Source organism: Ictidomys tridecemlineatus, chromosome 2 (assembly GCF_052094955.1).
Source record: "Ictidomys tridecemlineatus isolate mIctTri1 chromosome 2, mIctTri1.hap1, whole genome shotgun sequence".
Lineage (NCBI taxonomy): Eukaryota > Metazoa > Chordata > Mammalia > Rodentia > Sciuridae > Ictidomys > Ictidomys tridecemlineatus.
In genome coordinates this window covers 14,375,379-14,389,877 of record NC_135478.1, presented here as the reverse complement: position 1 = coordinate 14,389,877, position 14,499 = coordinate 14,375,379, and the positions used below count along the sequence as shown (strand labels likewise).

Here is a 14,499-nt window from a genome sequence, read left to right as displayed (position 1 = left end):
TTTATTCTCGGTGCCCTTCACTCCAGGGTGCTCAGTAGACAAGCCTGGGCCACTCGCTGCCACCCCCACGGGGACAGACCCTCATTGCCACCTGCAGCATCTCCATTCCACAGCACCACCCCCAAGGTCCAGGGGGCAGCCATGGCCAGTCTTCGGGTGGTCTGGTCCCAGGCACACCTGGGTGGATACCTGCCTGACCTCATCTTCCCAGAGCCCCAGTCTCCCCAGCTTTAATGGCAACATTGACAGGGTTACCATAGCAACGGTGCTGGTGAATGCTGGCCACCGTCATGACCATGTCCATCCCCTGCCAGCACCTTCACCGCCATCCCTCACCCGGGCAGAGTCCAACCCCTGGGCCTTTGCCTGTGATGCGCCCCCCACGCCCGCAGCAGGCCACCTCCCCTAGCTCCAGCCTTCAGCTTGGACACTGTCACCTCCTCCCAGTCTCCCAGACCACTCAGGCCTGGCCCAGGCCCAAGTCCCATGCTGTCGTGGCACTAGATCTCGCTCGGTTCCCTGCCCCACGTAGCTGGGACTCCAGGTGCCCACCACCGCAGCGGCCTCAATGGAACCCCCCCTCCGCGTGCAGTGCTGGGGCGGAATCTGGGGCGTCCAGTGCCAGGCAGGCGCCTACCACTGAGCCTCACTCCTGCCCTTGGCTCAGCTGATGCTGCGTTCAAAGACACGGAGGTGAGCTGGCCCCAGAATCTGGGGCACTTGCCCGCACAAAAAAGGCAGGGCGGAGTGGGGTCTAGAGGTCCCTCGGACGTTCCTGGGCCAGTTCCCTCACTCCACCCCGCCGGGCTCACCCTCCAGCGGGTCCTTGGCCAGGCCCAGCTGCCCGATGATGTACTGCGGCAGGTCCGTCTTGATGCCCTGGCCCTCCCGGGCCTGGCCCTCGGCCGCCTCCAGCAAATGGTAAAACTCCTCCGGATCGAACTCCTGGGGTGCGGAGAGGGGGTCAGCGGGGCTCCCACACTTGGCTCCTGCAGTTCCCGACCCCTCCCCAGGTCTCCCACCCGAGCAAGGTGGCCCCCTGGGTCCTGCACAACGGGAGAACTGTCGCGGTCCTCCTTGCAAGCCCGAGACCTTGCATTTGCTGCGCAAAAGGGGACGCACCAGGCACTCGAGGAGCCGGGCCGGCCGCGAGATGATGATGAGCAGTTTGCGGACGAGCTGGACGATGAAGCCGACCTCCTCGCTGTCCGAGCGCTCATGCGCCTGGGGAGGTGGGCGTGGCGTCAGGCACAGGCCACGCCCCTCCTCCCCATCTGGCCCATAGACCCCCAGCCGCCAGCCCAGGCCACTCACGTCCTGCAGCAGCCGCTCCAGCTTCTCCTGCATCTCCAAGAAGTAGCGGGAGGTGACCAGGTTCTCGCCAGACTTGGCCAGGCAGTCTCGGGCCAGCTCGACGATCTGGTGATGGATGAAGCCCAGGACGCCATCCGCCAGGGCCAGCCGGGCGCCGGTCGCATTGGCTACTAGGAACTCCTGCAGGCGGCCCTCCATCTGTGCCGTGGCCTGGATGACAAGGGGACCCGGTCAGAGGGCGCGGCTGGGGATTGGCATGTGCACATGGTACAGGACAGAGCAGCCATGCCACGGAGGGGATGATGGGCAGAGAAGCAGTGTGCGCAGGAGGCGGCAGGTCAGAGACGGAGGGACAGGCAAGGACGACATAACACCCACAGACTGGGGTGGACAGCGGCGAGGACGGCACTGGCCGGCCCAGCCACCAAGCAGCTCACCTTGGGAAACCTCTCCCGGTACACGTGATTCATCATGACGATCTCATTGTCGAAGGTCCCTGATGTGCGCCCAGGACTGGAAGGGGGACGGGTGGACAGTTCGCCACATGGGACACAAGACCCAGCCCAGAGGAGGAGGCAGGGGCCTGGCTCTGGGCCAAAAGTGGGGGCCCGAGGTGGAGGAGGGACAGTCTGGGTCCCCACACCAGCCCAGGAAAGGGCTGGGCCTGGGGCCTGAGGTCCAGGCCCACCTGAGGCTGCGGGAGCGGGGGCGCAGGCGCGGGGAGCGGTGGCCCTCCTCATCAGCCACACTCTCTGAGCTGCGGAAGTGCTTGGACAGGAAGCAGAGCTCGTCCGGCGTGGGCTGGAAGGGAAGCTGGTGGAGACGCTCCCTGGAGGACGAGCTTGACTGTCGGGAGGGGAAGGTCAGGGTTAGAGCCAGGACCCAGTGCCTCCGCTCAGGGTCCACACCCCTGCCTGCCTCTAGGCATCCCTCAAACCCACGCCCCCTCCTTCAGGAAGCCCTCCCTGCCTATATCCCCATGTCTCCCTCCGGTCAGACCCTGGCCTCGCAGGCCTGGAATCCCTGGGTCCCCCAGACGGAGGGCTAGCTGGGGTCAATGTTGGGACTGTTCAGAGGCCCCCTCCACTGACCAGGATGGGGCCTGCGGGGACAACCAGGAGGTTGTCCTGGATAACTGAGACCTTGAAAAAATACCAGAGGTGTCTTCTCCCCACCAGGCACCCGCCTGTGCACCCCCCAAGGAGGAGCCCTGGGTACCGAAACGGTGGAGCTGGGCGTGTTGGTTCCATAGCCGGAAGACGGGAGAGACGCCAGGGACCATCTTCTGCCGTCTGCCCTGGAAAGAGGAACAGCAGTAGATGGCATCATGGCCCAGTCCTGGTAGCCAGTGGGGACTCCGGGTAGGTACTGTGGCTTGCAGAAAATGGCTCCGTTGGAAGAAGGACCTTGGGAAGGCTGAGCTGGGGGCACGGGCTGGCCAATCTGCAGCGTGTGCTTTCTTCCTGACCCCAGGCATCTCCTCCAGGAAGCCTTCCCTGACTACAGCTGCCAGCGTGCCCCCAATCTCAGCCTTGACATCTAAGTCGTAGCTGCTAGGGGACACGCTGGCTGCCCTGGCAGATCAAGGACTCCTCCAGGGCCAGAGTCCAGCCTCCCATTCACCGCACACAGCAGGGGCTCAATAAATGTTGAATGAACAAGTGACACTCAAGTCTCTGACAGATTACAGGTGCTCAGTCAGCTCTTGATGAGTGAACTGGTGACTTGTTTAGGGCCTCACTGGTTCTGGGGTCAGGTGCCCCTCGTCCTCCCCAGGGCTCGTTGCAATTACCTGTCCACGCGGTGGATGTGGCTGCCGGGGCCGATTGTTTGCCAGGGGCAGGAGCCAGAGGGAGACACCACCACCAGGCAAGGGGAGGGGAGGGGAGAAGGCGAATGAGGAGCAAATCCAGCCACCCACCCGGGCCCTGCTGGGCACTGTCCCCTACGGCCACTGTCCCCTGCGGCCAGCGACCACTCACCTCCGGGCAAAGGGGAAGTTAATGGCAGATGCAGCGGAGAAGTTCCGGGGACTGTCCAGGGGGCTGCTGCCTGCTGAGGGGGGCGGGGACACTGAGTCAGGGGACAGAGACAGGCCAGAGGCACCTGCCTGCGGCCCATCCCACACTCACCGGTTGGGACAGACAGTGGTGACAGGGGCCGGGATAGAGTCGGTGACGGTGTTCCCACGACCAAGCTTTTGCGGTTCCCGCTGCGGCAGCTGTCGGAGTAGCAAGGGACGAGTCAGATGGCCGGCCCAGCCTCTGCAGGGCACCACATGTCCGGCTGGGAGCACAAGTGTGGCCAGCTTGGCGGCAGGACGGAAGTGGGCCGGGCCACTCCCACCGCACCCGCCACCCGGGTGGTTTCTCCCAGGTGCTGGGCCTGGACCTTGGCCTCACGGTGGACACTGCGCGTGGCGAGGGGACCCAGCCAAGCCTCAGGCGTCTGTGCCTGCAGCTGCTGCCCACCCTCAGCCCAGGCTGCGTCCACTGCCAGGTGGACCACAGATAAGGTAGAGGGGACGCCTGGAGCCCCCGCTGGCTTGAGACAGCCACTGCGCCTGCGCATGCGCCCCAGGCCACTGTCCCCACCTGTGGGCAAGCCCCTTCCCCCAGGATCCACCTGAAATGCCAATCTCACGTGACAAAGAATCAGAGGACCGTGACCTGGCTTCCTGTGAGCAGGCCTCCCTTGGCCCACCGCCCCTCTGTCCTCCCTCCACCCCGGGTCCCTTCTGGCCACCAGACTCCTGGCACAGCCTCTTTCACCTTGCCTGGCCTTCCTCCACCCACCTGGGCCCTGGCCCAGCCCCCGCCTTGGCAGAGGAATCGGAGTGACAAGTTCCCTGCCCCCCACCCCCAGCAGTCGCCCAGCAACGGCTGCTCTGCTCCCATGTGCGGCGCCCCCACGCAGCCACCAACGCAGCTCAGCAGGAGAACTGCAGGGAGGCAGGCAAGGGTTGGGGCCTCTAGAGGGACGAGAGGAGTCCCAGGCAGGAGGCACAGTGCTTGCAGGCCAAGACGTGACGGCATGAGGCATGATCCGTAAACACAGGCGACAACCGGGCAGGGAAGAGGGGCCCACGCGTAGCTCCTTCTGGAGCCTGTTTCCCATCCGTGTACCTCGAAGGATGGGGGGAGATTCCATGAGACCCACACACGGCGCTCAGCTTTGGACCCCGGGCGGGTGGGTGCCTATCATGTTGCCTTTCTCTGGACAACACTCTAGGTCCCTGACTCCTAGGGGGCACGACACCAACTCCTACCCAATCCTGACGAGGCCAAGAGGAGGAGAGATAAGCTGCACCCATTTCCCAGACTGGGAAACCGAGGCCCACAGACGCCAACAGCCACAGGGATGTCCTCTAGCCTGAGAGGCACAGAGACAAAAGTGAAACCGGTAGGTTTCTGCCAAACTTCCTGCCAACCCCCCATGTACACACACACCGCCAGTCGCCACATCCTCACACCCCAGCACTGCGGCCCACAGCGCTTGCTGCGGTCCTTTGCTGCTTCCAGTGGCATTTGGAAAAAAACACTTGGTTGGCCTCCCTCTGGCTCCCAAGCAAGGCCTTGAAACCACAGCCAAATCCAAGTCTCAAAGGAGAACTAGGCATCATCCATTCACTTCCTGAGCACCTATCGAAAGCCAACTGTTTACACAACCCTCCCTGGAGAAGGCTCAGGAGCAGTAACTATCCATATGGATCCCAGGACACAGCACAGAATAAGAATTTGGCAGGAAACAGGGCCTTGAGGCCACTTTCCTGTACCCAGTCTCTGCCAGGCCCAGACACACTCCAGGGTGCCCCCAGGATCTCAGAGGAGAGTCTAAGCCCAGGACTCAGCACTGAGGTCTTTCCCACTGCCCAGGCTTTGCCTACCTGGGCAACAGAAACACCAATGAGGAACCCCAGAGGGGTTAAGGATCATCATGAGGTCACACAGCCAGGTGATGGCTAAGTTGAAACTTGAACCCAGATCCTTAGAGCCAACAGCTCCCTCCAGAGAGACCCAGCCTTGCCTGGGTTGACCCAGCTATTTGGTCCTGACTTCCCACCCACACGCCAGCCTCCTGCAGTAAATATTTGCTTCTGAGCCAACATTTCCATTGAATGGGTCCTTGGGACAGAGCAGCTTCAGTGTTTCCGAGCTCCTCTACGGTTCTGCTCAGACCTAGAGTCCAAGGTTCGAATCCTGACTCGGTCTCAACTTGCTGCTGCCTTTGTCACCACCCCAGCTGCGACCCGGGCAGAAAGATACCCAGGGACAGACAGCAAAGGGAAGCTCCTGGGACCCTAGAGAATACGTTGATCTCAAAACGTGCCCCCGCTCCCACGACGGCCCTCCGTGGCCCCTGCCATGCCGCCGGGTCACACGTCTGGCAACTCATACTTGCTGGGTCCCCGCCGCGCCTGGGCCGGCACGGTACCCCTACCTCTTGGAGCGCTGCAGCAGCGCGCCCTTGGCCAGGCGGCTCCGATGGCCGGGAGCCGCCACCGCCGTCCAGTAGCTGGGGTCGGACATGCTGCTTCCCTTTGTGCGGCCGCCGCCGCCCGAGGTTGGGCAGGCGCGGGGACAGCCGGCGACGGCGGGGCGCGCACCTCCGCGGCGGGAAGAGCCCCGGGAGCCCCGCGGAGCCGGGCCGGGCAAGGGGCGCCGCGGGGCCGCGGGCGGGGGGCCGGCGACGAGGAAGCGCGCGCCCGGGAGCGCGGCGGGAACCCCGCCCAGGCGAGTGCGGGGGCGGGGCCTGGCCCGGAGGGGCGGGGCGAGCGACACGGAAGCGCAGCCGGCGGACCCGCGTGTCGGCGAGTGGGCGGGGCGTTGCTGTGGTTGAGGGCGGCGGGGCGGGGCGTTTCCAGGGGCGCGGGCGGCGAGGGCGGGGCGTCGTTGGGGCCCCAGGCGGCGAGGGCGGGGCGTTGCTAGGGCCCCAGGCGTCGGGGGCGGGGCGTTGGCGGCACTTCCACAAGTGGGAGCGGGGGATCTTGCCTATTTTCCCCCAACGTAAATCCCATCACTGTCCCCTTCCTCTTTCCCGGCGCCCTAAGCCCTTCTGGGTGTGGCACTCGAGACCCACCCAAGCGTCCTGGCCCGGCTCGTGCTGGCTCCACTGCTTGGAATCCAGCGTGGCAAACCCAGCTTTCCTTCCCTGGCAGCCCTGTCGTCTTCTGGCTGGGGACCCCTGGGAGTCCCCGTGTCCCCCACCACTGGGTACCAGGGGGAGTGTCGGGCAGATGGAACCTGAGCACCTGGCCTCCTATGCCCGTGTGTAATGGGAGAGGGCCGCGGTCAGCAGTTAGCTTCTCCAGCCTCAGTCTCCTCGACTGGACGACGGGAGAGCGCTGGGCTGTCACCAGGATTCCAAGAGGCAGGTGGCGCCCACAGAGCTTCCCGTTCGCCCTGCGACACAAGTCCCATAACCGTTAGCATCACACTAACTCCTGGCCTGTTTCCTCGACTGTCACAGGCCCCGGGGTGAACACGGGGTGGCACTGGAGAGGCAGGGAGGGCCTGGCACGAGGCTGGGATTCTATGTGCGTTCACTCTGGATGCCACTCTAGGTGGAGGGATGTCTCCTTCCTCCTCTCAGGACAGTCTCGGGAAGCCAGGTGTTGGAAACCAGGAAGCCGTTCTGAGGGCGGTCTCTTCCTGGGCCAGGAGCATTTGGAACTCAGCTGAGGTCTGGCTGAAGCCAGACTCCATATCTGTGACCAGGAGACTGAGGCTGAGGTGGGCGCTGATGCCCTGTGTAGAGTCCTGACTCATCCCTCTTCACAAGTCACTCCCAGATCCTCTGCCAGGGCCCCTCTATCCCCAGTGCCACTCCTAGGTGCCCCACCCTATTGGGTGTTTCCCCAGGCTCCCCAGACCTGGAGTTCAGACACCGGTATCCGGTCACTCATTCACTCAGCAAACATTTATTGAGCACCTACTCTATGCCTACTCCTGTGCTGAACTCTGAAGACCCAGTGGGGACCAGGCCATACAATTTCCTTGTCCTCAGAGGTCCCCAGTCTGGGGTGGCAGAGAACAAACAGGAAACGATGAAGTGGACAATATTATGTCAAACGCCAAAGTGGAGAAAGGAAAAGAGTGTGGGTGCCACACTGGCCAAGGTGGCTTCAGCTGGGAGATCTCTCAGAGAGGGTCACACTGTGGCCAGCAGAGACACTGAGAAGGAAGAGCAGCCAGCCACAGGGAAGGGGCGTCCCATGCAGGAGCGAGGGAGGGGGCTGGCGGCTGATCACACGGGCTCCCAGCTGCAGGAGGAGGCAAAGGAGCAGCGGGGAGCCGGGAAGGGGCGCCATCTGGGTTGTGTTTGTGAATCCACCATGTCCTCCGTGGGACGCAGGGGCTGTGGGGGACAGGATAGGAAGGGACAGGAGGCCAGCAGGAGACTTGGACGGCATGTGGGAGGGACTGGGGTCTAGACTGCGGTGGGGCCAGGAGGAGAAGTCCATGCATGGCGACTTGTTTTGAGGGAGGGCAAGCGGTGAGTCCTGAGGTGGGGGTGGCGGGGGCCACCTAAGCTCCCAGGCCAGCATCTGGTCTGAGCTCGGTACAGGGAACGGAGCCTCCCGGTTCTGGGGATGGAGCCACAGACTCCACATTTTGTCTCTGCATCTGAGCCACGGGCCCCACCCATGTGTCCCGGACACACCTCTGCATACGCTCCATACACAAGGTGCTCCTTGTCACCAGCCACAGGTACACCCAGCAACCCCTACCCCATCACACTTGCCCACTGCCCTGGCCTCCCCAGCAGCGGCCTCTCCCAGGCCCATCTGGCCTCATTTCCCCCCACAGCACAGGGCCTGCCACCGGGGAAACGGAGAAGGCCAGCCTTGAAGAGCTGATCTCTGGCCAGGCGCAGAGGCAGGCCCCGGTCATCCCAGCCACTCAGGAGGCTGAAGCAGGAGGATCACAAGTTCAAGGCCAGCCTCAGCAACTTAGCAAGGTTCTGTCTTGAAAATAAAACAAAGAAAGGGCTGGGGATGTGGCTCAGTGGTAGAGCGCCCCAGGTTCCAGCCCCATAAAAACAGAAGGGCTGCTGGGCTCGGGAGGCTGAGGCAGGAGGATCGCGGGTTCAAAGCCAGCCTCAGCGACATCGAGGTGCTAAGCAACTCAGTGAGACTCCGTCTCACAATTAAATACAAAACAGGGCTGGGGATGGGGCTCAGTGGTTGCGTACCCCAGAGTTCAATTGCCGGTACTCCCCATCCCCCCGCAAAAAGACAAACCAGAAGAGCTGAGCTCTGACCCCTCCGGCCGCCCATCAGACGGGGCCCCCCTGTGCCCACACCCCCACGGCTCCTGGGTGCTCTGGAGCAGAACCGCACAATCCCTGAATGAATCCCTCTTAAGGTTCAGCTCTTACCCAGGTCCCTCATCCACTCTGTGACCTTGGCCTTTGCCTCTCTGGGCTTGTGCTAGGGACTGGGTAAGGGGGTCTGCAGGCCTCCCCCTGACTGGCTGCTGGTCCGCCCCGCAGCCCTTCTGTCCTCCCCACGGGCCCATCCCCCGTCCGTGCCTCTCCTGACCCCACATCCTGTAGGGCTCCCAGTGCCCCAGATACAAAAGCCACATTCTTCCTGCCCTCGGCCTCTGAGGTCCCAGGCGCGTCCCAGGGCCTCCCAGTGCTGCTCCTGCCTGGAACAGCCTCTTTGTCCACCAGGTCCGCCTCGTACCTTCCTCAACACCACCTCTCCATCCCGCCACCACAGGAGACACCTTCCCGCTGTCCCCATTCACCCAGGCCACCAGCATTCGCCGAGCACCTGCTGGATCCCAGGCCCTGTCCTGAGGACACAGATGACCATAACGGGGTTCAGGTCTGGGGCTCCCAAACCTCCGAGGGAGAAAATCAACTGGACCCCACAAGAAGACGCGCAGGTCGCACTCCTGGTGGAGACAGAGGGAGGGACACGAGCATAACCGATGTGACCGGGATCTGGAAAGAAGTCGGCGCAGTTGCCCGTTGGAGGGCTTCATGGACCTGGGCAGAGGGGGAATGATCCCAAAGGTGCTGGGGCCTGAGCAGCCTGCACCGAGGATGACCAGCTCCCCCAGACTCTTTGACTAGAGCAGATTGAGCGATGGGGAGAGGTTTGGGGAGGAAGTGGGGGGCAGGGACCAGGGACCATGGCCTCTAGAGCCCTGGGGGCTAAGGGGACAAATGAAGGCTTCCTGGGGCCTCCAGGAGGCAGAGACCCATTTGCTGGCAAGGCCCGAGGTAGTTTGGCTCTGCTGCCCCCTGGTGGTAAGTGAGGCATCCTGGTGGCCTCCCTTCTGGCCCCAAACTGCCTCCATTTCCTCTGGTTAAGTCTGTTCCGCCTTGCCCAACCCAGAGCTCCTTCCCTCCCCTCCTGTCCTCACTGGGGTGGAGGCCAAGGGCTCAGAGTCACATCTGTCCTGATGCTCTCCCAGGGCGTCTCTGGGCAGTGCATTCTGGTTGTGTGCTCGTTCTCTCCTCTCCTCTATGGGGGTGACAGCAGTCCCTGCTTCTCAACTTGCTCCAGGCCCTACTCTCTTCCGTCCAAATGTTGCCCTATCTACCTCTTTGTCTCTGCCACATCCATGCCTGTCCCCAGAATATCTTTCCCTGCCCAAGGCAGTGACAGAAGCTTTAAAATTTCTCATCCTGCCTCAGGACCTTTGCATATCCCGTTCCCACTGCCTTTACCAATTTCTGCCTAGATCTGTCCATGCCTGGGCTCAAACAGCAACTCCCCATGAGTTCCCCACTTGTTTATCCACACGCTTGCTCATCGCCATCTCCTCCCGCTGGCTGAGAATTCCCTGGAGGAAAGAATGTGTTCCTCTTGTTCACATTTATGTTTAGCACCAGGCACACAGTAGGTGTCTAATAAACACTTGCTGATTGAATGACAGTAACTTGCCAACTGCCAGGCACCCAGTGTGGGCTCCATGTTGTTCTCTCTTATTAAAACATGTGGAGTCCGGGGCTGGGGCTCAGCGGTAGAGCGCTCACCTAGCACTCTTGAGGCGCTGCGTTCGATCCTCAGCACCACATAAAAATAAAGATACTGTGTCCACCTACAACTAAAAAGTAAATATTAAAAAAGAAAAGCTTTTGGAAAGGCTGGATGTAGTGGCCACGCCTGTGATCCCAGCAGCTCAGGAGGCCGAGGAAGGAGGATCATGAGTCCAAAGCCAGCCTCAGCTACTTAGCAAGGCGCTAAGCAGCTTAATGAGATCCTTTCTCTAAATAAATAAATAAGGTCTGGGGACGTGGCCCATTGGTTAAGCACCCCTGGGTTCCAGTCCATAACATTCTTCCCGGTACAGTGGCAAGACCCTGAGTCCTGCCCAGTCACAGAGAGTGACTCAAACCCTATCAGACTCTGGTGGCATATCTGGCCTTGATCCTTAGTCCCCAGACACACTAAATCAGAAGAATAGGATTCTCCCCTGGGCCTCAATCTCCTCAGCTGGGAAATGGGGTTAAGCAGGGACCTCCCGCCAGTGTTAGGGAGGGAATGCGGGCCTGGAGCCGGACTGGCACTCGGGCAGGCTGGGTATTCCTCCTGACCGCTCTGTCTGGTTCAGCCTGGTGCACAGGGCTCCAAGCCTGGGCTCTAGTGGTGGATTCTGGGGCTTGGGCGTGTGTGTATGCTCAGAGGGAGGAGAGTTCCACGTAGGTCCCCGAGGTCGCTGCCCAGAGCAGCCTGGGAATCCAGCACCTGTCTGGGGGAAGTCCTTGGGCAACAGCTCAAGTTCTGGCCAGCCTTGGCCACCTGTCAGATGAGGACCTGCTGGCCAGGCCTGCAAATGGAATTTCCCCATCATGGCCCCAGTGTGCATGGCCAGCCATTAGAAAGAGGGGTAAACTGAGGTCCTGAGAGGTGATGTCACCAGCTTACAGTACCCTGGGGAGACAGCTGGGTCTGGAGCCTTCCAAGGCTCTGGGGTGCCGGCGACGGTCACTTACCTCCAGGGGTGCAGGCCCAGGGAGGGGCTACAGGGGCTGCAGGGGCTGCTGGGGCTCAGCAGCGACGGGCTCTGGCTGCTCGGAGACAGACTGCAAAGAAAGAGGCCGGTTGCCTCTGAGTGTGGCCGGATCCGGAGACCAGACCCCGGCAGTGGTTCTCCGGGCGAGGAGGGGCCCCAGGCCGGGATTCTGGGTTTCAGCGCAGGCCGCGAGGGAGGGGCCAGGAAGGCTCCCCGGAGGCGGCGACACCAACCGAGACGCGGGGTGGCTGGGAGGGTGGTTGTCATCCTGTCCTCGCCGGTCCCCCTCCCCGCCCGGCGCGGCACTCACTCGAGGGTCAGCGCCGGGATGTGCAGCTTGTCCCTGCGAGACTTCATGCCGAGGCTGGGGCCGCGTCTACGCGGCCGGGTAACGACGTCCTCCGGGCGGCTCCCAAGCCCCGATCGTGGCGCGATCGGTCGCACGGACAGACACGGACCGAGGGGCGGCGCGCCTGGCGGGTGCGGCGGACCGGCGCGGAGGCTGGGCCACCGGGGGCGCGGGGGGCGGTTCTCTCCGCCCCGGGGCGGGGCTCGGAGCGCGGCACCTGCGCGCAAGCCCGGCGGGCAGGAGGGGTCGCGCGGCGGGGAGAAGGAAGCGGTGGGCGCCGCCCCCTTCTCTGGAAGGCTCCGAGGACGCGGGGTCCCCAGGTCCCCAGCTGCGTGGCCCCAAAGGAAGGGCGGTCACTGCCGCCTGCGCGGCGCGATTGCCCCATCGTCCGACCCCGCCCCTCCTCCCGGCCGGCTCCGCCCTCGCCTGGCCCCGGTGTCGGGCACCCAGGATGCCCGCGCTCCGCCCAGCCCCGTCACCGCGTCCCCCCTCTCAGCATCGCCACGCAGACCAGAGGCCCCGACGCGCCTCCAGGCCTTTCCTTCGCGCGGCTGCCTCTGCTGGAAACATCCTTCTCGGCATCCACGTCCGAGTTCACCCCACTCCGCCAAGCTGTCCCGCACCGCCCCCCTGCGGCGCTCCCAGCCCTAGCTGTCCCTTCCTCTCAGCCTCGGCCGCACAGATCTGAGGATGGGTGTCTCGCCTGCGACCCCTTGATCCCAGGGTGGACCTTGTCAGGCAGGGGGCAGGGAGGGGGCAACTCCTCGGGGGTCTGTGGCCCCGTCCTGCCCTAGGGCCCCGGACTACGCCCTTCGCGGTCGATTCACTGCCCACTACCCTGCCCCCAGCTTGGGCAAAGGCCAGGGACAGTGCCCGCCCTCCGAGCAATGTCCGAGTCCCTCCCCTCCTGGGTCCCTAAGGCCCCTCCCCACCAGCTGCGCCATCCCCACTCCAACAAGAGCAGATGGCCTGGCCTAGGGAGCCATTGTGACCCCGTCCTCATCCTCCTCCTTCTCTCCCCCCACCTCCCCTCGCTCTCGGTTCAGCCGCCCTGCCCCCTGCCGTCTTCCAACGCCAGCTGCTCAGCACCTCAGGACCTTTGCCCGCACCGCTAACCTCTACCCGGGGTGCCCTGCCCCCAGCCTCCTAGGGGCCGCTTTTCCTCCCCTTCCAGATCGAGGGTCAAGGCCACCTCCTCCTAGAAGCCCCCAGATCTCAGGCTACAGCTGCCGCCAGCCCCTCGGGCTCTTTCTCGGCCGCACTAGCTCTACGGGCAGGTCTGCGATTCACTTGTTTCTGGGTCCCCTTTGCCCCAAACAGGACCCAGCATACAGCAGGTGCCCCAGAAATGTCTGTTGAGCGATTCCCAGCCCCGACTCGGGCGAAGGCCTCGCGCGAAGAGGGCGTGCCCGCGCTCACCAGCCGTCAGACGGGAGCACAAGGACGCCCCTCCGGGCTCTGGTTCTCCCACCTTAAGTGGGGGCGACACTTTGAACAAGAGGCTCTTGAGCTTTGGGGATCCCAAACTGCCAACCTACAGGAATGCCGGTGTGACCCTTAGGAAGACGATGTTCGACGCGCACCCCTGAACGGAGGTGAGCTGCCCGCCGTGGGGGGCGTGCGGGCTGCTCTGGGTGTACGGGGCTGGGCGCCCCAGATCCGACTCCGGACTCCAGAGCAGGGCCCAGCGACCAAGCTCCTCCCCGCTTCAGGTCCCTCATTTGCATACAGGCTGGGCCTCCGGGCGGCCGGCCAGCCTCCCACGTGCTCAGGGAGCACTCCAAACACCAGGGCAGGCTGGCGGTGAGAAGCCTCGGAGTGACCATTACCTACATTCACCACTCTGTACCCAGGACCACGGGCCCAGAGGAACTCACCCCCGTCCTCGGCGAGGCAGGCTCAGCTCCTTCTGAAATGACAAAAAAAAAAGGGGGGGGGGAGATCATCCTTAGACAGCAAGCACTTTGAACCCTGGCCCTTGATCCAGCGACACCCCAAGTCATTCCTTCAATTTCCCCTGCAGCCAATGCCTCCTTTCCATTCACTCCACAAACTGGACTCAGACTACTGCCTCAGGGCTTTTGCACCAGCTGCACCTTCCTTTTAGAGCTCAACAAACGGCCTGCATCAACTCTGGGTGCCTCTACCACAGGTAGCTAGAAAGCCCTGGGTTTGGGATCCACTGTGACTCCAGGGTCCACCTTCAGAGAGATCCTACCCAAGAGTTTTTGTTTGTTTGTTTGTTTTTAATTCTGAAAAGACTGGATGGCACAAATTCAGAATCTAGGGACATTCAGACCTGCCTCCAGTTCTGTTATGTTTCCTTCCGGTGGTGAGAGTGATCTGTGATGATGTGCCTCAGTTTCCCACCTGTAATTTGGAGGTAACATCAGCAGGACTCTGGGGTAACATGATCATTTTTGTTGTGTGTTGAGCTCAGCGAGGGCCTACGCAGAAGCTATCACAATCCTGGGAAATCGGACTCCCATTTACTGAGCCTCTACTATGCCCCAGGTGCAGGGGCCGTTTCACAGGCTGGGAAACTGAGGGAAGCCAGGTGCCCACGACTCTCGGTAGAGGGGGAGATGGGAAACTGGGTCTCGGGACACCCCCCCCCAAACACACACATTGGGGCGGCTGCTTGGGGACACAGGACTATTTTTACCTGGGTGGGCTCCAGGCTGCCCACGTCCTGATGCGGGTGTTCGCCATGGCAACCAATGACGTCATCGGCCCCCGCAGCCAATTGGAGGGGGCCGGAAATTGCCAGGGGCTGGACGACCCGGCTGGGAGGGGGGCAGGGTCTCCGCGGGGGAACGGGAGGAGGGGTGCGGGGTTCCGGCGGGCGGTCCCCCTCAGGCC

The 14,499-nt window shown here is 62.8% G+C and overlaps 1 protein-coding gene and 1 long non-coding RNA gene across 21 annotated transcripts in view; one reads left to right on the top strand and one right to left on the bottom strand.

Moving 5' to 3' along the window:
• The window catches only part of Mast3 (microtubule associated serine/threonine kinase 3), a 33,196-nt gene that overhangs the window by 14,484 nt on the left and 4,213 nt on the right, over nucleotides 1–14,499 (bottom strand). The window contains exons 2-12 of one of the 20 annotated variants that reach the window (XM_040290278.2): nucleotides 13,515–13,546; nucleotides 11,269–11,358; nucleotides 3,447–3,535; nucleotides 3,297–3,369; nucleotides 3,107–3,127; nucleotides 2,533–2,611; nucleotides 2,003–2,160; nucleotides 1,752–1,827; nucleotides 1,315–1,524; nucleotides 1,123–1,224; nucleotides 813–945 (exon numbers count right to left, since the gene is read on the bottom strand). In XM_040290278.2, the coding sequence (XP_040146212.2) occupies nucleotides 813–945; nucleotides 1,123–1,224; nucleotides 1,315–1,524; nucleotides 1,752–1,827; nucleotides 2,003–2,160; nucleotides 2,533–2,611; nucleotides 3,107–3,127; nucleotides 3,297–3,369; nucleotides 3,447–3,535; nucleotides 11,269–11,358; nucleotides 13,515–13,546 (1,063 nt within the window). Of the gene's footprint in view, nucleotides 1–812; nucleotides 946–1,122; nucleotides 1,225–1,314; nucleotides 1,525–1,751; nucleotides 1,928–1,990; nucleotides 2,161–2,532; nucleotides 2,612–3,106; nucleotides 3,128–3,296; nucleotides 3,370–3,446; nucleotides 3,536–4,582; nucleotides 4,687–5,754; nucleotides 5,988–11,268; nucleotides 11,359–11,598; nucleotides 12,054–13,514; nucleotides 13,547–14,499 lie in introns of those variants that run through there. The other 19 variants (XM_040290279.2, XM_021731503.3, XM_021731504.3 and 16 more) reach the window with 19 other exon arrangements.
• LOC120891493 (uncharacterized) lies at nucleotides 2,177–2,979 on the top strand. The gene is made up of 2 exons (XR_005735942.2): nucleotides 2,177–2,675; nucleotides 2,788–2,979. It is a non-coding gene; the product is annotated as an uncharacterized LOC120891493 (long non-coding RNA).